The 25,193-nt window shown below is 40.9% G+C and overlaps 1 protein-coding gene across 1 annotated transcript in view; it reads left to right on the forward strand.

Moving 5' to 3' along the window:
• The first annotated feature begins 12,355 nt into the window (after positions 1-12,355).
• EGF (epidermal growth factor) overlaps positions 12,356-25,193 on the forward strand; it is a 70,948-nt gene continuing 58,110 nt past the window's right edge. Inside the window, exons 1-2 of the mRNA XM_064148494.1 lie at positions 12,356-13,568; positions 22,703-22,834. Coding sequence (XP_064004564.1) covers positions 13,442-13,568; positions 22,703-22,834 — 259 coding nt within the window. The 5' untranslated portion in view covers positions 12,356-13,441. The remainder of the gene's footprint in view (positions 13,569-22,702; positions 22,835-25,193) is intronic.

Consider the following 25,193-nt stretch of genomic DNA (forward strand, 5'->3'; position numbering starts at 1 on the left):
TATATTTTTAGTCTTTTCAATCATGTAGGCATACAGTTGTAGGAAGCTATTTGAGAGTCCTCAGCTGTTTTTCTAATCCTTGAAAAGAGTAAACTCCTAAATATCTGAATCAGGTTCTTAGCTCTTTCTCAGTTATTCTTTTCCAGTTTAATGTTGTTTGGAAACTCAGGAACACAACAGTGTGGATAGTCTGCTTTGTAATATTTTCCAGTCTCTAAAACAATGACACCTTTGAAGAAAAAGGAAATTATGTCCAATACTCATAAGTACTTTTTTTTTTTTTTTTTTTTTTGGTAAGACCCTGATTTAATTAATGATGCTGCAGTCTAATGCCTTGGGCTGATCGGATTGACTTCTGAGTCATGTGTCTTGAATTTCATGCTGCTAAGATTTGGCCACATGCTTGAGCCTCCAAAAGTAACTTGTACCAATTCTTTGTTTCATAGCTCAGTCTCTTTTGTTTAAGATCATGTGGGAGTTAAATCACAGAGGGAGAAAGAGGACAATACATGAGCATGGTAAGCAACCAGCTATAGAGAATAGCAAATCAAATTCAGAGTAATGTTACTTTATCTTTTAATGTTGCTTTTTATTTTGTCCTTACTTGACTTTGGATAGAACTCTCTTATGTGTTAACGCTAATCCTACAGAGTGAGAGGAAATGGCCTCAAGTTGCACCAGGGGAGGTTTAGATCGGGCATTAGAAGAAATTCCTTGACTGAAAGGGTTCTCAGACACTGGAACAGTCTCTCCTTGGAAGTGACTGAATTCCCATCCCTGGAGGTGTTTAAATGAGGCAGAGACGTGGTGCTAAGGGGCATGGTTTGGCGTTGGGCTTGATGATCTTAAAAGTCTTTTCCAACTGGGATCATGCTATGATACAGTAGATTGTTACCTTCAGATTACACCTGAAGGACTTTGTCTGTCCATATTTTTCTAGAGTGTGTTCTCATGTCTTGAGAGACCTATTCTGTTTCTCACAGTTTGGTTTAAAAGCCAAAATTAAGTGGTAATTATTGTTCTTCAGCATAAAAGTGACATGATGGAATGATCTTCTTCCTGCTGAAATAGGAATCATAACACTCCTGCTTGTTCTGGAACACAAACTTCATAGCTGAAACAGCTTACACCTTGCACTTGTACTGTTTGCCGTCATGTTGCATTGCATCAGTGTCCACTAAACACTCCATTCCAAGGCTTTTGTGCCAGTCATTCTGTGTCTGAATGTACTATCTTCTATGGAAAGACTGCCCTGAATTGTTTCTTGGAGTTAGAAAAGACTCTCTCTAGAATGGCAGAGGCACATTTTCCTGCACAAAAGTGCTACTTATTTGTTCCTTTGCTTGCTTGAGTGTTCTTTGCTCTTTGACAGAGGAGCAGACATTCCCTTTGGGTAGGGTAATCAGCAGCAGACACAATGCAAGCCACGTTTTTCACAAGGCAGAAGAATAACCTTCTTTGTTCTGGTAGGGCACAATGCTTGAATAGACGTCATGTCCTATTGCCAGATGAAACTGCTTCCTTGAGACTGTAACAGGGACTCCATGAGAAGAGGTAACTAATGAAGCTCCTTGTTTATTGATTGGAAAAAAAGTGACATTTTCTTGTGTCTTTTAACAATGACTTAGCTCTAGATATGTCCTGAATGTGAATTGGTACAGACAAAAGTTCAGCCTGTCACAAGATGATTAAGTTTTCAGTTTCTTGCTATTGAAGATTCACATAGAGATGAAGTCTGGATCAAATGGTATGAGAGAAAAAAACCTGTGATTCTTAAAGCTCATTAACCTTCATAAAGATGAGATTAGAAGAATGGCAATGAAAAGTCTTTTAAGACTTGATTGTCCTAAACTGATGTGAGAAAAAAGAAAAAAAGGAATGATGGTCAAACTTCCCCCTCCCTTCCTAGATAAAATACTGGGAAAGCCTAGAATTGTCAGATAGATATTTGGAGAGAATATCAGTAGAGAAGCAGAATGCATAAATGATAGTTTGTAGCCTGGAACATGAAAAAAGAATTTTTAGTGTAACTATTTTGAGTGAGAGCCTGCCTTGGAAGAGTGCATTAAATTGGGAACCTGATCAAATGCAGATACTAAACAAATAAAAAGTCTGTGATGAAGGGGAATGCACGGCAGGCAAAGAAATCTCTACAGAAAACAAAGAAGTAAGGTTAACTAGTGAATAAAAACTTCCTACTGAAGAAGGTGTTCCCTCAGTGGAATGCCTTCATTCACCAGTCTTTGGGCTTATAAAATCACAGTCAAGAATAGTGAGAATTTACCAGTTCAGATAAATGGATTCAGGAAGGCTCCTCAGTAGAGTTGACAGAAATTTGGGCTGGGGGACAAAAGATTGTGTTGTACGTGGTTTGTTCATTATTTAATATTCATTCATGATGATCTTGGAAGTCTCTTCCAACCTGATTGATTCTATGATTCCATGGCAGATCTGTGAGACTCATCTTCAGCTAACACTAGTAAAACTGAACGTTTCAGTTCACTGATACCAATTGGCATCTAGTAGCTCACAACTATGACCACTGTGGTGAGTTCCAAAAACTCTCACTGTTGAGAACAGTGGCTGCATGAAATTGGCAACCAGATTTGAGGTAACTGCTTTGTAACATGACTTGTGGAAGGGGAAACCCTGGGCTTAGGATGGAGAGAAAAAAAGTAATTTGCTTTCTGATTCTGATGAGGCTATGTAAGCAAGGAGCCATGTGATTGACTGCTTTGCCATCAAAGGAGTCTAAGTGAACTGTAAAACTGAGATGGGGCATGTGTTAAGTGGGAGAAGCTAGGACAGTATTTGATGACAACCACCAACTAGAAAGAGAACTTCAGTGAACTTGGACAGGGCTGCCTGAACATTTTTTTTTTCAGTCTCACTGAGAGGAATACTGAAACACAAGAGAGAAATAAGCTAAGAAGATGATGTACTTTTAAAGGATCTGTTATAGTCAAAACATATCATTTGAATGTCTTTCTGATCCTTCCCAATTCTAGGAAGTTCTGGGCAGAATGAATTGACTAAATTGTAACTATAGGAAGCTCAATACAGTACAAATAACTTGTGACTCACCAAAAGGGCAGAGGGACAAGCCTGGAGGAAGTCAAAGTCAAATGTCAGCACCTAAAAATATATCTGAAACGATGAAGTTTCTTCCTCTGATGAGTATATGGGGTAAATTTCACAAAAGGCCGTGCTCTGTATGAACTGTGTGATGCTAACCTTGTGTGGGCTGGGGATAAAACAGAGGAATGGGTTCTGAAAAGATGCTCTAAATAATTTATTGACCACATCCTGCGAACTGGCATCTGACGATGTTTTCAAGTCCGCAGCCATTTCAGCAAATGCCAATAGCTCAGGACTTAGTGGAGTGGTACTCCAGTTACAGTGAGATGAATCCTGTCACACGTTGTTTGAGGCAGCTTTCAGATGCCAAGAATAAGTATGCACAAATAGTGTGAGTGTCTGGCAAGAGGCTGGGCCATGGGGGAGATTCAGAAGATGCTTCCACATCTTGGTAATTTCAGTAAAGTGAGAGGGAAGCCACTGCTGGTATTGATACAATAATAATAGTCAGACAAAGTGCCCCTTACTAATATGTTTCACAACTATTTCAGAGAATGTCATCCCAGGAAAGTCTCTGAGGATATCTGACTGCTGGGGGACCATAGGCGACTGAGATTTTCAGCATGATAGAGGAGCCTGTGAAGATGCAACTGAATGGCCTCCTTGCATCACTGTGTGAACCTGATGTATGTTGGTAACCAGTGATGACCACAGGCAAAAGAAAACTGTCCAGGTTTTTTTTTGGGTTGGCCTTGATATCCACCAGGGACTTGCATTCTGCTTGGCACTTTTGTGCAAGAGAGAGGCATCAGTTTCATAGCAGCTCCACCATTGTCAGAGGTCAGCAGCTTATGAGAAACAGCCCTACCTGTTGTCATAAAGTTGTAACTCACAGGGCTCACCCTACCCATTACCTAAGTAATAAGGCTGCAGACAGGTGAGGTGACTGCCATTATACCACTTCCTGCTTTGCTATTAGTTCACTTTTTCTAGTTTGGTGGAAATTCTGCTTCTCAGCAGAACTCTGCAAATCTACTGCTCATAGGAGAGCAATTGCTTTGGGTTCAGCACTAAAGAGTATTTCTTCAAGCCCTAACCCCTTTGCCTGAGCATTTATTGCCAAGAGTTTGGCTGCATCAAAAAGACTTTTTTTCCTGTTTGTTTGGGTTTTTTCTGTTCTGCTTTTAGGGCTTTAAAAAAAAAAACCCAAAACATTTTGGTCGTTTGGTTTATTTTGTTTTCAATTAGGAGAAATCCTGACAACTTTGCAACTAAATTTTCATCCTAAATTGATTTCTAGCGCATGAAAGTTCTTCATGGAAGAATTTCTAACACGTGGAAGTTAAGATCTGGCAGATTTTTACTACCTGTGTGGCTGCGCCAGGGGAAATTTCGGCTCGAGGTGAGGAGAAAGTTCTTCACTGAGAGAGTCATTAGGCACTGGAATGGGCTGCCTGGGGAGGTGGTGGAGTCGTCGTCCCTGGGGCAGTTGAAGGCAAGGTTGGATGTGGCACTTGGTGCCATGGTCTAGCCTTGGGCACTGTGGTAAAGGGTTGGACTTGATGATCTGTGAGGTCTCTTCCAACCTTGGTGATACTGTGATACTGTAATATGGTTAATCTGATGTGTCCTGGTATAGAGAGTGATGTAAAACACAAATATTGTCCTTTTATTCATCATAGATAGAGCTGCAGCAAGAGTTCTCAGCAGCCATACAGCAAGATATTCAGCCTCAAACATTTCTAATGCTTTCCTCTGTTGAATTGGTTTTAATAGATTGTTACTCTTCATCTAATGACAAAAGCATTAGTAGTAGCTGAATACTTGATTCACAGGATACTGTGATGTGAAGAATGTTTAATAACTGGTAGTTTTTGGTGGTACAGTTGCTTGGTTGTGTAGTAGTCAACAGGTGTTATTTGGCAGTAAAGCAAAAGGAGTGTTGATGGCAATTGTATGATGAGGTTTGCTGCTGGAACCTCTTACAGGCTTCAGATTGAGAAATGTCTCAAGAACATAGAATGTGTTTGGGACTGGGGTAGTAGTGTGAAGCATGAAAAACATATCTTGAAGTCTTAATCAGATTGTCCTCTTACTTTGCCTTTATTTTTACTAATATTTTCTAAAATAGTACAATTATTTTTCAATACTTCTTTCATTTCTAAGTATCAGGCCTAAGTTAAATTACATATTAATTGTATGTAAAAAAGCCCAAAGCACTTTAGCATCTGGAGAGCATATGCTAGAGATAGTCTCTTGCCCACAGACCTGATCTCTTTTGTTTTCCATCAAATTAAAAAGGAATGTACTCATTTAGAGCTTCCATAGAATCAGAACAGTTTGTTTTGGGAGCAGCCTTAAAGAACCTTTGATACTAGAGGTGAGAAGCCAATATCCACCTGGCTCCAACCTCCTTGCAGGGAGTTGTAGAGAGCAAGGAGGTCTCCCCTCAGCCTCCTTTTCTTTAGACTAAACATCCCCAGTTCCCTCAGCTGCTCCTCACAAGACCTGTTCTCCAGGCACTTCACAAGCTTTGTTGCCCCTCTGGCCCTGCTCTAGCACCTCGATGTCCCCTTGTAGTGAGGACTCCAAAACTGAACTCAGTACTCACAATGTGGCCTCAGCAGTGCCAAGTACAGGGGATGACGTAGACAGAATTTGCTGTGCATGTGATTATAGCAGCCACAGAACTTCTCTCTGCATCCATATGTAGACAGTTTAATATATGAAGTCCAACTGTGCCTGATTTTGATGTTGCTCTTCCTAATTTGTAAGTCAACAACATAATGCAAGGCAAAGGCTACACCAAGGAACACATACTGAGAACTCTACAGGAGTTGTTAGCTTTACATTTCAGGAGCTTCTTTGTTCACTCCTCATTGCTCATGGCTGTGCAGGTGAGTAGACATCTTGTAAGATTGTATGTGAGTGCTAATGACTGCTTTTCTGGTTTGTTGTTGGTTATTCAATTGCTTGTACACTGCTGCTCCATTACAGAATGGTTTTCCCTGGTCCTTAATGCTTAACCCAGTGCTTAGTACTTGCTTGGTCAGTCTCTAAGACCAAGCCTCTGTTGGGTTTGTTCACTTCCTTCAAAAACACCATGGGAATAATGCTATTTCTGAGTCTTATAGGGGATTCATGTGTTTCAGTGGGTTTTTGGAAGGCTCCAGAGACAAAGGGACTATTGCAAAGAATTGGTTCTCCCCTTTCTGAAAGCACCACTGTCACCTGAGTCGGCACTGAAGCCTCCATGTTCACACCCCCACCGTCAACCCAGGATCTGTCTGAAGCTTTGGAGTATGCAGAACCGTTATCTAAACGTTAAATATAACGTGGGCTATTACTTGTGCTTAACACACTTGCCTTTTTCCTCATGGCTCTTCTTCCCTTTCTGTCTTCTGAACGGGGAACTGACAGCTGTGGCCTCAAGCAGGGTGTGTTTGGTAGCTGCAGGATTTAGATGCCACGTTCTGGGATATCATGCTCACAGTGGTATTTGGGTCTGCGCTAGGCTCTGGCATTGCACCGCCTGCAGCTGTGAGGCTCTCTCTGAGGTGGTGTCGGGTCAAGCTGCCTCCTCCATGGCAGAGCCCCTTGCTGATCACTGGCCACTTTCTGTACCAAGTACTTCGTGATATGGTAGAGGAAATCCACATGCATGGCTCTTATGGCCACTGTGGGCAGGGTCTGAGAACTATAGGTTGGTTTGCTTTAGATCTTTACTGAGCTCGTAAAATTATCTCACAGACTAAAGGGCATTGCATCAAGAAGTTGCACTTCCAGTGCAAGCTTATCTTCTTCAGGTTCTGAGCAAATTCTTCAGGAGATTCTCAATGTTCAAACATTTATTAATTAGGGCATACTTGCTTCTGGAGATCCTGTGAATCTGTTCTACAAATTGTAGGGAAATGAATGTTCACAGCAGTTCTTTTATTACACCTGCTCTCGGTTGCCCACCAGTTAATTCACTGAACAATTCCTCTGGCATGGCCATATCCAGGGAAAGGTTGAATTTCTATGAAGTGAATTGCAACATGCTTAGGAAGACATTCCCTCCTCCAGAGTGTTTGAGTCTAGCAGCAGCCTTGAGCAACTTGCAGCATCCCAGTGCCAGCCACTGACAGCATCTCCAGTAATTCCAGCCTCTTGAGTCTATCTCAGGTGCTTTTGCTGTGGGAAGGCGACTAAACAATGTCTACTTCTATTTATTGTCCATTTTGTTTGGTCCTGCCTTTGATATGTGATACACAGATGGAATCTTATTGGGTGTGTGTTTGTGTAGGTGTGCCAGCCTGGCTTAATAGGCTTCGTTATTGAAACGGATTTAATATGACAAGGTGAATTAGTAGGTAAATGCAATGGTTCTCTCCCATGTTTCTTATGTTAAAATACATAATCTGTTCCCTGATGCTTGTTTTCTAAAGTGCATCGTGGTCACAAGAAGAATGAACTATCTGAAAAGGCTGCAAGGTGGAGACAAAATAGGACTGGAAAAAAAAAAATCATTTCTTCATCTTCCCAGCCCAGACTGATGAGATAAAAAGAATAAAAGTAAGAATACTTGTGACAGATAGACACCAAATAAGAACCTATAGATTGATATTCTAAATCCTGGTCTCCCACTGGTGTTGGGGGAGGTGGTGAGTTCTCAGCAACACTGAAAATCAGTGAAATCAGATTTCAGCCAATGCTTTGCTCTGAGGGATCTTTTAGAGTGGCTGTTCTAGTATGCACACCAGAAATCATTTTGCTGTGGGTGAAGCAGAGGTGTCCCTGGAATGGACACAGCAAATAGTCATGAGAAGGACACTTATTTTGACCCTGATAGCGAAGCAATGCCATGCCTGCTACTAAGATCTTCCCTTAAGTGTTCTCACTTAGAGAACTGAGTAGACCTTATTTATGGTAACAAATGGCTTGCTTTATCTTCGTGTTTATCTCCACCTCAGCTAAATGACTGTTTCAACATACTGTTTTAGCTACTCCTTTACATCTGCTAATGCAGTCATCTAACATTGATGAATGTCCTAAGTCAGTGGTGTGCTACGTGGCTTCCCCAGAATGTTTTACTCTTGTTCTGACTGTCTGGATATGAGAGAGAGCATATATAACTTACTTTCTGGATGCTTCTGTGGATTCCAGTGCTGTCTAGCTGATGAAACAAGAATTCACTATACAGCAGCTTGTGAAAGGTGCCCATTAAAATGTTAAACTGTAAAACTGCTTCAAACAATGAGATTGGTTATAATTAACAGTATGGTTTTCGTGTGGACTTTTGGGGTCTTTTTCTTTCCCTTAAGACCAGGCTGCAGTAGGAAAAACAGAAACCTTAACAGAAAGGACATAAGACTCAAACTGCCCCAAAAAAAATCACATGGGTATTTGCTGTAACTGCTGCTGTGAAGCAAACTGGGCCAACTGGAAAGAGATTACCTACAACAGCACCAGATTTTTGTAAAGCCTTCATGATTTAAAGCTGCACCCTTTAATTAATTTTACTAACATCCTGCTAACCAAATAACATCTCCATGTTGTTGGAGAAAACAATGGCTGGCATGCTTGAGGACAGAACCAGAATGGCCATCATACCTCAGGAGGAGGTTTCAGGTGTTCCTGGCTTTCTGAGATACCTGGAATATGCCTCTCTCCTAGGTTGTGCCCTGCCCTGCTCTGTCTGACAGGCAGTTTAATAGCATCTACTGTGCCTTTAGTCAGAATTCTGCACAACCAAGGATTACCCTGCTGTAATGTCATTAGCAGCACTGAATCACAGAATCACTCTGCTTGCAAAAGACCTTCAAGAGCATCAAGTCCAACCATTATCTGACACTGCCAAGTCTGATACTAAACCATGCCCCTTGGCGCCACATCTCTGCGTCTTTTAAACGCCTCCAGGGATGGGGATTCAAATAGCTCTCTGAGGAGTATGTTGTCTTTGAGAACCCTTTTCATGAAGAAGTTTCTTCTAATATCTAACCTAAAACTCCCGTGGAGCAACTTGAGACCATTTCCTCTCCTCTTATCTCTTGTTACTCAGGAGAAGAGACCAATCGCCCCCTGGCTCCAACCTCCTTTCATGGAGTTGTAAAAAGCCTTCCTTTTCTCCAGACTAAACAACCCCAGTTTTGTCAGCTGTTCCTTGCAAGGTTTGTTCTTCAGGTCCTTCACCAGCTTCATTGCCCTTCTCAGGACCTGCTCCATCACCTTAATGTCTTTCTTGTAGTGAGGGACCCAAATCCAGTACTCAAGCTGTGGTACTCTTTACCTATATTAAAAATTAAACAGACTTGTTCCCAACAAACAAAACCTTTGGATTTAGCTTTTTGCTGCCTCTGCTGCAATTAGGACTATCATGTCAGAGAAAGTATTATGATCACAGTCAACCACCCCCACACTGATCTCTGTGACATCAAGCATCAGAAGGAGGTGCAAGGCCTGGCTTGCAAAACTGTTGTGCATCTTCCCTAAAGGCTGTCAGAAATCCTCAGCACCACCATCAAAGTTGCTTGTGCCAGTTAGCAATTGCTCTGAAGGCAGCACCTTTTCTGACATGTATGTGACCTGAGGCCATCAGGGAGGATCTGGAAGCTGTTTCATAGGACCTGAGACTTTCTCACTGCTCTGTGCTGTTTTCACAGTGGTAGCTATTTCAGTGAACTCTTGCATTTAATTATTAACCTCTGGTGGCAGTAACAACCAGAATAGAATAGGCTGACCAGAGGCTGACAGAAAAAGTCCAAGTGCTGACAAGTTGTTAAGAATCATAGAATCATAGAATCAACCAGGTTGGAAGAGACCTCCAAGATCATCCAGTCCAACCTAGCACCCAGCCCCAACCAATTAACTAGACCATGGCACTAAGTGCTTCATCCAGTCTTTTCTTGAAGACCCCCAGGGACGGTGCCCCCACCACCTCCCTGGGCAGCCCATTCCAATGGGAAATCACTTTCTCTGTGAAGAACTTCGAAACTATACACTATAGATGCTGAAAGCCCTGGGAAACTGAGGGAGGGCTCTATTTGCTACACAGTTTAGAAACAGCCAGAGCATACTGTCCTTGAGCTAGGTAACAGCAGCTTTTTGCTGGGTTAGGAGAGCAGACTCTCTCCATTAGAATCTCTAGCTGATCTTTCCAGTTTTGGCAAAGAGAACCTTCTAAAGCTAGCTGAGATAGCAGGAATTTCAAAAGAAAGGTGCAAGATGTGTATTTGTTTAATTTATTGGTTCTTTGAGTCAGGAGGTCAAATTAATCTAAGTCAATTCTTTACATTTGCTATACTGGGCCAGGTACTTTTAACACCACTCAGACTGATACTGTGATAAGCCTTGGAAATCAGACTGCTGAGCTATTGTAGTTGAACTGGTCAGATGAGTATTAGACTACAGTAAATGACTGTGCTTCATATCTGTAGGTGAACACAATAGTTTGCTTTGTGGGAAAACGTTTGAGCAACCTTTTAGACCCTAATGGCTTTAGGTGTGAAAGAATTCTTGTGTGTGTTATGCTGAACCACCTGGTGAAAAATGGTATATTTGAAAAGTTTAGATGTGGTACAGCCTGATGCATTTCAGATTTCGTTGAGAACTTTGTGATTTGGTCTAAGGGAAGGGGATTGGTTCTATGGACTTTAAAATAACTTTCTTGCATCCTAAGACCTAGATAATGTACCATGTTGTGAGTCTGGGGGTGTAGTTTTGGTTTGAACTATATATATATACACATATATATCTATATTTTAAAAGGAATTCTGCTATTAAGGTATTTTTCTTGTTATTTTTAAACCAGTCCTGCACTTCTAGAATGGTAAAATTAATTACTCTATTAACCTCTCTTTACTTGACTGCAGTGAAAGGATCTTTTCTTCCAGAAAAAAAAAATCACTGTGATGTTGGCATGTCAGACTGTTCTGCATTCAGTTTTACTTCAGAGAAAAGAGAAATTCTGGGACATGTCTTTGACTATCTTTTGAGTAAAGGCAAAGGGAGAAAATGGAGCAGTGGGGGAAGACTGGGGTAGATGAGTATAAATGAGATATTAGAAGAATGTGAGACAAAACTTGCTTCTGGCTTTTGATAGGAAAGGGGGAGCGTGTTCAGTTTGTCTCCTGAGTCTGCCCTGGAAAAGGTCAGGGCTGTGTTGGCACAGCCACTCTCTCAGCCTAGCAAACACTCTGCTGGTGGTTGCTCACAAAGAAGTGACACATTCCTTTTGAGCTGTTTAAGTTGTGTGCTCCCAACTTGAACACTGAAGAAGAAAAAAAAAGGTCTGAGTTGGGAGCAATGGCTCACAATTAGCAAAAAGAAGTTTATGTGGAACGTACCACAGCTCCCAGGCGGGATCCTCTAATCCTACATGGGATGGCATTACACTGTGCTTTTGTGTTGGTTGCCCTTTTGTATTACTAGAGACTATTTGGAGAAGCAAATGCTGTTTGGCATGAGTCTGGCCCTGCATAATTGACATTACTGTTATTGTATTTTATAGCATGTAGAGTAGAGGCTCAGTTCTGAGCAGTCTATGGAAACATGGCTGCCATTTGTCAGTCTGGATTGAATGATTTGCACTTGCTGGAGCAGTGAAGGCTAAGTGAGCAAAATGTGCCCAGGCACAGGCAGAAACTTCAAGAAATGGTTATGTTTAATGAAGAGCTTCCAAATTTGTAATCCAGGTTCGTGTTTCTTGTTTTTTTGACAGTGCAAGCCTGGACTTCTAGCAATCCATACAAATATAAAGGGTGGTGGTGGACATTCTCACAGGCAGGACTTGCACAGCTGTAGGTTACCATCTGACACTGGTCCTGTATCTAGCTCCTGCATCAGAAGCACCACACTGCACAAATTAAGGGGAAAAAAATAAGGCAGAGGAAGAAAAAGGACAGAACCAGCAAGTCTCACAGAAGCTATCTCAACAAAGCCTGGCACAGGCAACCATTTAAACACCTGCTTAAATCTCAGTACAGTGAAAATTCAGCAGATCTGTTATGATTGTGCTCTACAGCATTGCTGTCTCTGCCAAAAGAATGGGAAAAGAGTAAGTTGTTTTCAATACAAAAGAATGATCAACTTGATGCACCTGGTACTTTCCTAGTTAATATATCTCAGCAAAAGAGGTGTAAAAGAGCACTGCGCCACTTAGTAACCTCTCACACCTCTCAGGTGTGCATACAAATAACTGCCACATTTGTTAGCCATTCAAGGTGCAGGCTTAGAAGTTGCTGCCTCAGTCTCTGACAGCAAGTATTTTCCTGGAAGTGCAGAAGAGCCAAACTCAGACCTGAGAGAAATCACAGAATGGTGTGGGTTGGAAGTGAGCTCTGGAGATCATCTAGTCCAACTCTTACCCAAGCAGGTTCACCTGGAACTGGTTGCACAGGAATGATGGCTGCAACTTTCTTGAAATCAGAATTACAGTCATAGCTCTGCACTTGACTCTGAGCCAATTTGTGTTTCCAGTTGAACTGTATCAGAGAAAGCAGAAGGATGTTTTTTTCCTTTTTACATGGAAATTTCTGATGAGCAAATTTGTCTCTGGGCGTAAAATGCATGATGATGTTCAAGTAATTGTGATTGACAGGCGTGGTATAAACCTGCCTGCAACCTCTGAGAAATACAACTTAGCTGGCAAGGTACTTCTCAAGCAGGAGGAGAGGCTTTCTAAATAGGCTGTATTTATTATGGGTAGCTGCCTATCTGCATTCTGGCTCAGTTCCCTGTAGTAAGGAACTGACCACATTACTATTTGCAAACACAGGGTTCACTCAAGTGGTACTAAAAAGAGAAGAGGTGGGGCAAGCAGAGCTTTAAAAAGGAAAGAGGAGTCCGTCCAAGTTTGTATGTAAGAAGCAACTGCCTTTTGCAGAAGGAGGGTACCTGGAGATTTTGCTCCCTGTGCTCTACGGAGGGTTGTGGGGGAACAGTTTTCCAAGACAGATGATTTTTAGACAGCAGGATTTGTTTTTTTGTGAGGAAATTTGCAGTGATTCTTGTGAGCTTTGCTTTTAAGCTGTGTTAGATCTGTGGCAAGAGTGTCAGGCATTTCATACTTGGCTTCCAGAAAAGGGAAAAAAAAAAAAAAAAAAAAGGAAAGAAGAAGAAAGAAATGAAAGAGAGGCTGAAAAAAACCTGACGTGTGCAGGGAAGAAATCTCCCTGGAATTTCTTCAAGGTTATAGTCAGAGTAAGGGCTGAAGTGACAAGAAAAGCAAGGCAAAGATAAAACTTGGTATTGTGTTAAGATGTCTGAGTATCAAGTGGGAGACTGCAGAAACCTTTTGGGATTACACATGCTCATCCTGTCCTGGATATGACTGAATACAAGCTATTTTTTCTCTGGTGACAGTTCAAAACCCCCTCTCAAGATTATGTTTCTCTTTCTTGTTGCTTTTTTACCACTGGTTTTTGAAATTGATTTTGTCAGCCTCTCGGCTCTGCAGCACTGGAACTGTCCTAATGGATACAGATTAAAGACTGAAAACTCAGCTTGTATAGGTAAGTTGCTGATCACAGACTGAGAAAAGTGCATTTGTACGCTCTTAATTAAGCTTTGTAATTTTCATCTATTTCTTATTGTACTGACAGAACTTAACAATCAGCTTCTCGGTGTCTTCTCCTCACAAAATGAAGAGAGCAAATGTTACTTAGTTTGTGTTTCAGAAATCACTCTGTCAGTTTATTAGAAAGCAGAATAAGCTTTTATATGACCATTAAGAGAGCTGAACTGTTCCCTAGTTACCAAAATTCCTTGCCATAGCTCCAGTGTCTCTGTGTTTTCAGTACGTGTGCACACTTTCAAACATATGTGCAATACATGTGTATTTGTGTCTCTAGATGTGTAAAAACCTGTGTGTAGATGTAGCTTTTTACTTCTATATGCATAGAGAAAGACTATTTCAATGATTATGTATTAGGATAGACTAGAAAACTTTAAAAGACTACTCCTGTATTTATATGTGTGTGTAGATATGCATGCTTGTATTTAATATTGCATCTCATATAACATGTGAGCTGCAGGTGTGTAGCACTTAATTCTAGGTGAAATATCTGACACTAATATTGATATAATCACCTCCTGTGTTTTGGAACATGTGAGATGCTAGTTACTGTGTGTAAGACAAAGAATGACACAATCTTTCTCCTTACCCTTCTCCCCTGAAGTCTAATATTTTTAAGAAAGCTAGAGGCAATGAAGTCATGGTCTTTGCAGTGAGGGGATGAGGAAATGCTCTGCAAGGATTCAAGCAAGCAGATATGCTTGGAGTTAATGCTTTTGCTGGATTGCTCCAGCTCGGTGCTTGACATGATTCCAGTAATTTAATAACAGGTGCCTCCTCTGTGCATTCTGCCAAGAGATACCATCCTGTAAGCAGAAAACAGAAGTATGCATGCTAAATGTTCTTGTTTGGAGAGAGGAGAAGCTAGGCAACTTTGTGCACAAATGATAAATCTGACCAAATATTTATCTGAGAGCCAAACACACCTAGGGTGCTTCCACATTGATGCTTGAATTCAGATGAGAAACACACTTCTGAAGGGAATATCCCTACTGCCACCTCTCACTCTGCCTGCCTATTGCACAGCACTCTCAAAGTGCACAGACTGGAGACCTTTCAGGCCAACCTAAACCAGATGTTCCTGCAGAAGATCATCTATCCTCTCCACTACTGATGGCCATTAATTTCATGGGAACGGGCTAGGCCTGGTTCTCTGTAACCCTGACCTAAAATACAGGCAGTGTATGTCCTATAGTCAGCAACTGTTACACTTAGCCTCTCCTCTAGGCCCACACTATTTGCTAATGTATATGTAGCTTCCACAAGCTAGTTAATGTATATTAGTTATCTCTTCAGTTAAGAGCTCAGTTGTAACATGAGAATCCTCCTGACATGGAAGGAATTGCTATTGTTCAGTGAGTTAAAAGGCACTCTAAATATTTGCATTCAAAAGGCTGTGAAGATATATTTTTAATTCAGTTGACATATTTCACATATCGATGCACATTAACCTTCCATTAACGGAAGGAGAACCTGCCCTGCTTTACATCTTCTCTGTTCAAAATGAGCAGCATTTAGCTGCTGTATGGAGCACAAACCCTCTGAGGAGAGGCTGAGGGAGCTGGGGTTGTTTAGCCTGGAGAAGAGGAGGCTCAGGGGGGACCTCATTGCTGTCTACAACTACCTGAAGGGAGGTTGTAGCCAGGTGGGGGTTGTTGGTCTCTTCTGCCAGGCAACCAGCAACAGAACAAGGGGACACAGTCTCAAGTTGTGCTGGGGGGAGCATAGGCTGGATGTTAGGAGGAAGTTGTTGGCAGAGAGAGTGATTGGCATTGGAATGGGCTGCCCAGGGAGGTGGTGGAGTCATTGTTCCTGGAGGTGTTCAAGAAAAGCCTGGCTGAGGCACTTAGTGCCATGGTCTAGTTGATTGGATTGAGCTGGGTGCTAGGTTAGCCTGGATGGTCTTGGAGGTCTCTTCCAACCTGGTTGATTCTATGGTATTCTATGGTATGAATGAAGACACACTAGGTAAAGCACCAAAACCAGACTGGCAGGGAGCTTTGCAAACTCTGCAAGAAACAGTAAGAGAAGTGTTTTGTGTAAGAGCTAATGTTGCTGTGCCATGCTCTGAGCAATCCCATACAATACACAATAAATGAAAAATGAGTTGTGCTGCGGTGTCTGCTTACTGAGACACCACTGGATTACAGGAGATTAAGCCAAGGTGAAGCTTTGATATGAAATGTAAGCCTGGAGGATGCTTTGGTGGAATGAATTTCCCTTGTGCTTTCCTCAGTGTACTGGATACCAATCATGTTCTGGCCAGAAGTCCGGATATAAGATATTCTAGTTCATTAATTATGTGAGAAAGAGAGAGCAATGGAAGCAAGTGGTAGGAAGCTGGAGGCAGTCTTTGAAGGTAATAGTGGGGATAAAAAGGGTGAGTGGGAGACATGACTCATAGCACTGAACTGTGAACGATGACATCAAGCTGATCTTGTGGCTTGGCCACCACTCTTGGTCAGCTGCAATAAAGATACCAATTGTAAAATGTTCTTTAGCATCTGTGACCACGGTGGCATCCTGCCCGCTGTGAGGGCTACTCTGAATTGAGAAGGTGTCTACACTCTGATGGTGAACTCCTACAAATGGCACTTACTGGGAAGTGTGTAGGCTGTTGTAGGTTTGTTTTCCATTCTGCCACCGCAGGTGAAGGCTTAGGTTGTGCTCTTCTTACATTGCTAAATATCAAACTTCTTAATTATTTCCTCTTATTTCTAGAGATATTCAGAGATCAAAGTACTCCTCATCCTGTAGAAGGATAATGAAATCTAACCCTAAATATCTCACATAATTTTATAGTTATTTTAAGTGAGATTATTTGAATCTTGACCTGGTATGGCAAGGGAGAAGAGGCATTTCAGAGGGGGCATGTGTCCCACAACGGTGACTTTTGTAAGAGAAATAGGAGAGAACAGATCATGAGGTCAGAACAAGGCTAGGGTAGTGAGTGAATATATCAATTATCAACAAGTTATGATAGAATTGGAAGCATTTCTGAAATTTTTGACGTTGCCATATTGATTTAATCACACCAGGAATGGAAGCTCAGTTATCTTTAAATGAGTAATCTTTTTTATGCCCTGTTGAAAATGCAGAACATTCTATCCTTAAAGAAAAAGTGGTCTGAGATATTCAGGAATTATTATTCCTACAAGAAAAAAAACATCTGCATAGCTGATCTTGGGAAAGCTTTCATTTCCAAGCTATTTGACCATAGAAGCATACATGGTTCACCAAGACATCAGCCTTGTGCCTGTTGGAACTGATTGCCTGTGGCTTCCTGATGTACCACTTTAAGAACAGTGCTCTTCATTCTCACATCTTGTATAGGTTCTTTCCCAGATTCAGACCAAAAAGTTTCCCACATGGCATTTAGGTATCTGAAAAGGCTCTTAGAGCAGCCTCTTGCATTGTCGAGTTTAGGGAAAGGCCTGTTAGTCTTGGGCTACCCTAGGTAAATATGTTCCAGATACTGCAAGACTGTAGGTGTATTGTGGCTTCAGGGCTGTCTTGGAATATTCACTTTTAAAGTTTTAGAAGTGAAGGAAGACAGGTATTTTAAAAATGAAAAGACTGCATAAAACCTTTTGAAGAAGACAAAACACAACCCATAGTATCGAGGTTCTACCTAAGCCTGGATTCCTAAATTCTCTATGTCTGTTAACCACTGACATTAACTGATCAGATCTTGTCACTTCTTCAGGGCTAACATGCTGCACATTCCTTCAGAGATACTGCCTGCAATTGAAGGTGACAACTGCAGCTATCTAGGTCAGCTTTTTTGGTCAGATACTTCTGTGTGTCTCAAGTGTTCCTCCTTTCTTTCTTGCTGTTTGCCACTCTCCTGCCATGGAGTGCTGGTGATACAGTATATTAAATTATTCTTCTTTTTATTACATCTTAAATATGCTTGATGTTTGAAAATAGTGTTACCAGAAAGTAATAAAGAGTTCTTCAACATGGGTTGGAACCTATAGACCAAATCTTCTTGAGATGATTTCCCTTTAAATTCTCTGGAAACTGGATCCAGCTGAATGTTGTCAAACACTATCTTTAGCTGTAAAAACCTGGATGAAAACAGGAAGGGGGAAAATATGTTGCAAGAAATGACAGAAATGGTGTCACACATGACATGAAGCTTAATCCTGAAGAGGGCTAAGGAGCAGACTTTAGGACCAAGGACTAATACAGGACTTATATTTGTTCTGCTCAGTGGAGGACAGCAGGTATTCATTTTGTGTTCTATTTGAAATGAAGCTGCCTAGTTTTTAATACCTGATTTAAAACCTGACTTTAAAAGAAGGTAGCTGACAGTACTTGCTGGTGCCATTCAAAGAGATGATAGTCTCATGAACGTTATGTTTGAGAAGCAGGCCATATTGAAAGTTGCATGATCTGGGAAGAAGAAGTCCATTTCATAGTTGCTAATTTACATACAGAATTTATTTCTAATTTTATATATATATATATATATATATTTTTTCCATTCTAGTGCCCAAACTGTTGAGATCTGAGTCCTGAAAGATAGAAAATTAAAGATATTGTAGCATATTGAGATCTCTGAGCTGCACCTCCTCTATTTTATTGTGACCTGCTGATAGATGGAACATATTTTTCCATTCTGGATGTGGTCTCTTCTTTGAGCTCCGTGTTTTTAGCAAAATAGATAAAAGGGATGGGCTGCTTTCTTTGTAGTCCAGATGAAATTTCATGTCCAGCCTCGTTGAAATGATTGTGGTGGTGACTAGATATAGTGGAGTGCACTAATTCTCAGTCCAACTCCACAGGAACCAAATTTGAGTGAAGGTATTGAATGAGGTTGAGTGTGTATGTTGCACATGTATTTTAAATGTATATAATGGGTGTATTTGGGATTATGAAAGGCAAGTTCTGGCTCACTGTGGTTGCTCTGTGTCCCTGCCAGGCATACTAATGCTTCACCTTTTGCAGTCAGAGCATTTCTCAGGACTCTAAACAAAGTAGCATATTTGTATGCAAAGGCATTGAGAGCTGCCAACATCATGATGACATGATTCATCGTTTTTGCTGATTCTCAAGGCATTTTTTGCATAAAGAAGCCTTTGAGAATGAAGCAGAACCTCATTCTTCCTTTCAGGGCTGGCTGTCAGGGCACTGCAGACAGCTTTTGTGTTCACTAAGCCGATTTCTTTCACAGGGTAAAGTTCCCACTGGGGGATGTGGTTGCCAGGACACGTTAAACAGCTACAGCAGGTTGCAGCTCAATGCTTCACTTTGGCACTGTCAGTGAAGGTGAAGGCACTGCTGGCCTGACAGTGGGTTTATGACTGAGTTCCCCTAAGAAAGAAATAGGTTTAGGGTTTTGTTTGTTTGTTTTGTTTTTAATACTTTAAGCAAAGTGATCCCATGAAGCACAGGACCCACTTGCATTGTAAGCACCATAAGATCTGAACATTCACTACGTTGCAGCATATTTTACAGTAGTGTCATGTCTATGGGTCCTTCCTGTTTACCACTGGAAGGGGCATTCCCCAGTGACCAAGCTGCCTGTTGCCAGTGTGCCACTCATCTTTTATTGGGCACCTATTCTTCCACCATAGCCTTTCTTACCCACTATAACCACTCTTCCCCTACAGCCTTTCTTCAGATGGAGTGATTGCATGCTTTTCCTTATGTCTGGGATTTGCTTTATTCTCTGAATTTTGGTGGTGATGAAAATGGGCAGACTAATAGCCTTGAAATCCTCTCTTCATGTACAATTACTGGGGAGGCAGTGTCAATTCTTGTAACCTGATCAATCAACATGCTTTTTGTTGGAGAGGCAGTTTGGTGCACATGTGTAAAGCTGGAGAATCCATCCTGTAAATAACAGCTCATTGTCCAGTTATCTCTGTACATAGCTCAGTAACCTGGTTAAAGTATGTCTTCCCAGACTGGTCTCTACTTGAAAATATCCACTGATGTTTTTCACACATTTTTTCTTGGTTGCTAGTTCAATCAGTGAATCACATTTCCACTTAAAATATTAATTTAGAATCATAGAATGCATAGGGTTGGAAGGGACTCTAGAAAGTCCTCTTGTTTAATCCTGTTGCAGTAAGCAGGGAAATCCTTAATGTAGAAATGCCTGCACTTAATGTAGAAATGCCTGCACTTAACGTCTACAGTTGATTTCCTCGGCTTCACTTCTCAGCCATCAGTCCTTGTCAACTCTTTCTTGCAAAAGATTATAGTCTCCATTAGCAGATCTGGTACTTTTTGCTTGTGAAGATATTTATATACTGGAATTGATCCTTCTCTCAAGCTACTTTATGATAATCTAGGCAGACTGAGCTCTTTAAGTGTCTCCTGTAAAGGCAATTTTCTTTACCATCAGATCAAGCTTTTATCCTTGTTGTATACGCTTTCTAATTTGTCAGGATCCTTTACCAACCTTCATCTGAGAAATACAAACAGCATACCAGTAAAGCCTGACCACTGCCATGTACAGAAGTAAGATTATTTCCTCACTGTCAATTACTTCTCCTGTGTTTATATGTGTCATGGCTTGAATTTTCTCTCCCAGTAACATGCTAAGAGGTCAGCAGATTCATCCAAATCCTTTTGAGAATAGTCAGTCTTCCAAATGCAACCTGTAAGTCGGGCCTGTCTTTTAAATTTGTATTTAATGTGCTCTTTGTTGTGATAGAATATGAATTCTTTCATCAGTGTTTCACATTCCTTAGTCAAATGACCTTTGCCTTAGCAATCTTACCTCTGCACGGTTGTTTTTATCACCCATACTTATGAGTTCTTCAGAGCAAATAACATCAGTTTTATTCACCAAGCCACTACTGCCATAACAGCATGTTGACTAAAATAAAGTGCCTTATGGCCTTTATTAACAGTGCCTTCTACACTTTGGTACTCATATCTAGGTCAGATTAGCAGTCCAACTTAGCCAGTTACTCCATTTGCAAACCAGTGCATCAGGGAAGTGCATTCATGCTCACATTCATGTCTCTGCTAACACTGACAGCAGCTGTGACAATGAGTTGAAGTCACCTAAGCCATTCCATCAAAGAGCTCTTTAGTTTTAATGACACCCAGGCAATGTTAGCCAGGAGTAGGTAGTTTTAAACTAGCAGCCTAGAGCTTACAGTTTCTGTAGCCCATTAATGAACTTCTAAACCAGTCAAACCTTTCTAGAGGGGATTTGGAGGAGTTACTCCTTTAATGCTGTGGAGAATGGCATGTACATCCCTGGTACATGTGGGAAAATATGCTCCTGAAAGCTGATTGTTTGAAGAAGATTGTGGGTCAGAATTAGAGTGCTTCATGGAATTAAGTTGCTGAAAATGCTTCTGCTTTACCTTCATAAGCTGTTCAAGAGAAATGAGTTGCATGTGCTCCGATTACATTTCGTGTTGTCACCTGCTGTGTAGAACACAGCATTGTGAAAAAGCTCTGGAAACATTCCCTGGTCTGTAAAGACACATTGGTGATTGTAAAGCACTGACATTCCTTTTGAACAACTTTTAGACCTAATATAGAAGAAATTCCTTTACATGGCTTCTTTGAGCAGTTAAAGGAGGTCCCCAGACCCACGGGATATGAGAGATCTGGTCACTTAGCTCACTCCAGGTTACTGAGAGAAGTTTCATTCAATGCTGGCGTGAGTTGTTTAAATTTCAGCTCCTCGTAGTTATCATGCAGTGCCATTTCTGACCTTATTTGACCTAGAAGAATCCTCACCTAACATAGCCCTGCTGAAGCACTGTGGTAATTTGCACTTGATACAAGTGATCATCTAAGATAAGTGATGAGAAGAGAAGCTCTTCTTCCATTGCCCTAAATTCTTTATCAGGAATACAGAAAAAAAGAAGTAAAATTGCTATGATCTATACTTGGAATAACTCAATACATATACGTAGCTCTGATTATTCATAAATGTCCTTTAGTGACTTATTCAAAGGTTCTCTTTAGTTATTAATCAATGCCTAATCAAATGTGTCTCTGCAAAACAATTGGTGTTCCTTTTTTCCCTGCATGTACAAAGCCAGATGGTAAAACCCAGAACAAAAGGCACTAGCATCAAATGTATCTCGGTGGGGAAAAGCTGCTCCTTAGAGCAGCCCTCACAATGGTTATACAAGAAATACATCAGGATGTGCCAAATAGTGAATACCTTGGGGAATTACTATCAGATCCATTTGTTTTCAGTAGGAACTTGAGTGTATCTACACTTCCTGGGACAATCACCTGTGGTACTACCAAAGGGGTTAATTTATTTCCTCTCTTAATGTAAAATAAGTTTCTCAGTGGTGACCTTTGAAAGAAATAAACAAAAAAACCCAGTCTTTTATTTAGGACTTAACTAACAGTTACTGCCTCCACCCCTGGAAAAATACCAGCATTCTATCAAATATCTAGAGCCTAAGAGCTCTAGCCTCCTCTACCACTTAAAAACCCAACTGCTAATTAGTGTGTCTGAGATTTTTTGCTGTCAGAACATAGTGTGTGTGTGTGTGGGGGGGGGGGGGGGGAGGGGGGATTTAGGTATTTTGTATATGCTTTTGAGATTTGACTCAAACCAAAATGAACTTAATGTGGAAGTCAATGCTGTAGCAGCCTGTTTGTTGCTTTGCAGTTCTGAAAAGTTTCTTAATTTTTTGGTAATATTATTTCTGTGGAAAGAAAGACAAAACCAGATGCAGCTGGGGGCAGTAATCACATATGAAATCATAACATGAATCATAGAAATGGAGTACAAGGTAAGACTGTGCCCTGTGTTTGGGCAATCAGAGACTAGAGTGATCAAAGTGTCTTCAGAAAAAAAAAACCAAACAGTTTTGTGCATTGGACAATGGACAAAACAATAATTCTGAAACCAGTCATAGGATTGTTTCAGTTGAAAAAAGCCTCTAAGATCGTGGAATCCAACCATCAACCTAAGACCATTATGAAGCTGTACAGCCATGCTTCCCTCCTCTTCTGATGGTGGGGTAATACATTTTGTGACCAATTAGTTATTAGATAACTACATCAAGAGTATTCTTTCTCTTTTCTCTTTGCTGCTTTTGCTAGCTGAATTGACATGATCTGTTTCAGATATCGATGAATGTCTTGAAGGTGGTTTGGGAATCTGTGGCCAGACCTGCGTCAATGTTCCAGGATCCTATATCTGCTCCTGTTTGCCTGGCTACACTTTGGATATTGATAAATGGTCTTGCTATGTGAATGGTAAGGTTGTTTCCTTTTTTTTTTTTTTTGTTTTTTTTTTTTTTTTTTTTGTTTTGTTTTTGTTTTGGAGATTGAAGTAAAGATTTAGAGATGTGGATAACATTAGTTTTCAAAGTTAAGCATGCCTGGCTGGTCCCTACTGGAGAGCAATTGGGGTACCCTGGTTTGCTGATGGAAAAACTCCCTATTTTACCATGTGGTTAAGTGGCAAAGCCGAAAGTGGGTGCAACAAAAGAGTGGTAGTGAAGAAAAGAAAGTCTGGTGGTAAGGACATGAATGGACATATGAAAACAAAGAGATAAAACTAAATAATGACATCCTGTTTAATAGGCGCTCTCTCTGTCTGCCCTGAACTGTAAACTCTCTTAACCCATAATTACTAACTCCAGGAAAACACAGCACCATGCCAGATTTTGCTGCTTTTGCCTCTCTCCATTTCTTGGCATTGGTGTCATTTCAGTACATTCAGGTTCTATGCTGTGAAACCACGAGCAAGAGGCCCTTATTTTTAGTTTGGTCCATTCACAGTTTCTTAATGAGTGGTATTCTACAGGGTATGTTTCTGATCCAAAAAGAAGGAGATGTACTTGAGTCCCTAAGCATGTGGCCTTTTGGACCACAAACATATCCAAAAGTATTCTATGTAGCTCCCAAAATGGCACTGACAGAATTATTTCAGTTGCCTCCTAGTAGTCATGGCTGTTAACATCAGCACATAACCCACAAAGACCCAAGCTGGAACTTTTGTTGTCTTGCCTAAGTATCTCCAGCCCCTTAAGTAGAATTTTAAACTGTCTTTCTTTTAATCAAATATTTTATAAACTCCTAATTTCTGAAGAGGTGTGAAAAACAAATAAATTATCTCACAATACTTGTGCAGAGGTATCCTTTAAAGAACAATCTTACCTGAATATTGGAGAATTTGAACCTTTTTTGTAGCATTATGTGCTAGTTTGAAGCAGGCTAGAATGTTTTGGTGAGAAGAACTCAATTACAGGCTGTGAAAGGAAAACAAAGGTGATGTCTACTTCCCTCATAGGCTTATTGAGATGTATACAAATACAAGTCAAAACATAGATAAGACACTCTGCAAATCACTCTTGCTGGGGCTGCTGGCTGAGCTGCTTCTTACTCTCTAACCTCACGCTCCACTTTTTTCCTTTGGCTGATCCACTTTGCTTCCTAACCCCCCTGGCTGAACCTCCATTCTTCCTTGGGAGTGGGGTAAGGTTGAGAGGGGTAGGGGGAAGGTGAAGGGGCAGTTGGGAGCCCCTCCTGGGGACTCAGGTTTCTGGGAGGGGAGTTGTGTTTCTGTATTACCTTTTCCCTTATATATAACTGTATATACTGTAAATATCTGCTTGTATATTGTGCCAGCTGTAAATATAAGCTTCATTCATATTTCCAGAGCCAGCTGAGTCTAGTCTGGGTGATTTCTAAAGTTGGGGGGGGGGACGGGGACACAGGGAACACCCAAACCATCACACATTATTACTAACCTTTATGGCACCAGTCAGCAGCTGGTAGTTCAGGATATACCGTGATGGTTAAGGAACACTTACATTAAGAATAAACTCCTCTGTAGAGGGTATTTCAATTGGGTGGAATGTTTTAAAAAGAGGAAGTTATCAAGTGCAGGTGGTGGTGTTTACTTGTTCATTAGTGCCCTGATAAAATTAAGTCCCAAATCTGACTGGTGCTCCTGCAATCAAACTTACACTTATTCCATTTACAACCTTCATTCACAGGCACCTGATAGAAAATTCAAGGCATGAAAAGGACCCTAACCATGTATATAAATGCTCTTGGTCAAGTAACTATTGCAAATGCAGGCAGTGGAGCTGTCAGATTCCTGAGATAAATTTGCCTTGCTACACTTCATTTACCATTTCCATAAAACAAGTCTTCGTAATTTATTCTCACACGGGATTGCTCAGTGCAAATAGCAGCAGAAAGAGGGAGTCACTAAAATCCTGTTGGAACTGGGTGATAACTTGAAAACTTGAGGTGCAAAATGGTATGTTAATGTGGAAACTGCACATTTTCTTGTGAACAGAAGGAAATTATACCTTGGGTACTTGTCAGAACTTTCTTCATTTAGAAAACCCAAAATCGCTCCCATTCCTCTGCTTTGAAAGGGCTTGAATTAACCTTGCAACCATGATGAAGGCAGAGCATTCAGCTGAAACCTGTAAAAATTGTATCTGTTGAGTTTAAAGTCTAAGGTTTTGAACTGTTAGTAAAGATATTTAGTTAAAAGGTTGCAAAAATGATCAATAAATCCAGTTTGATTTTTCGGATGCATAGATGCAAGAAAACTGCTGATAGTGTATCTTTGGTGCCACCCCTTCCTGGTAAA

Source organism: Pogoniulus pusillus, chromosome 9, assembly GCF_015220805.1.
Source record: "Pogoniulus pusillus isolate bPogPus1 chromosome 9, bPogPus1.pri, whole genome shotgun sequence".
NCBI lineage: Eukaryota > Metazoa > Chordata > Aves > Piciformes > Lybiidae > Pogoniulus > Pogoniulus pusillus.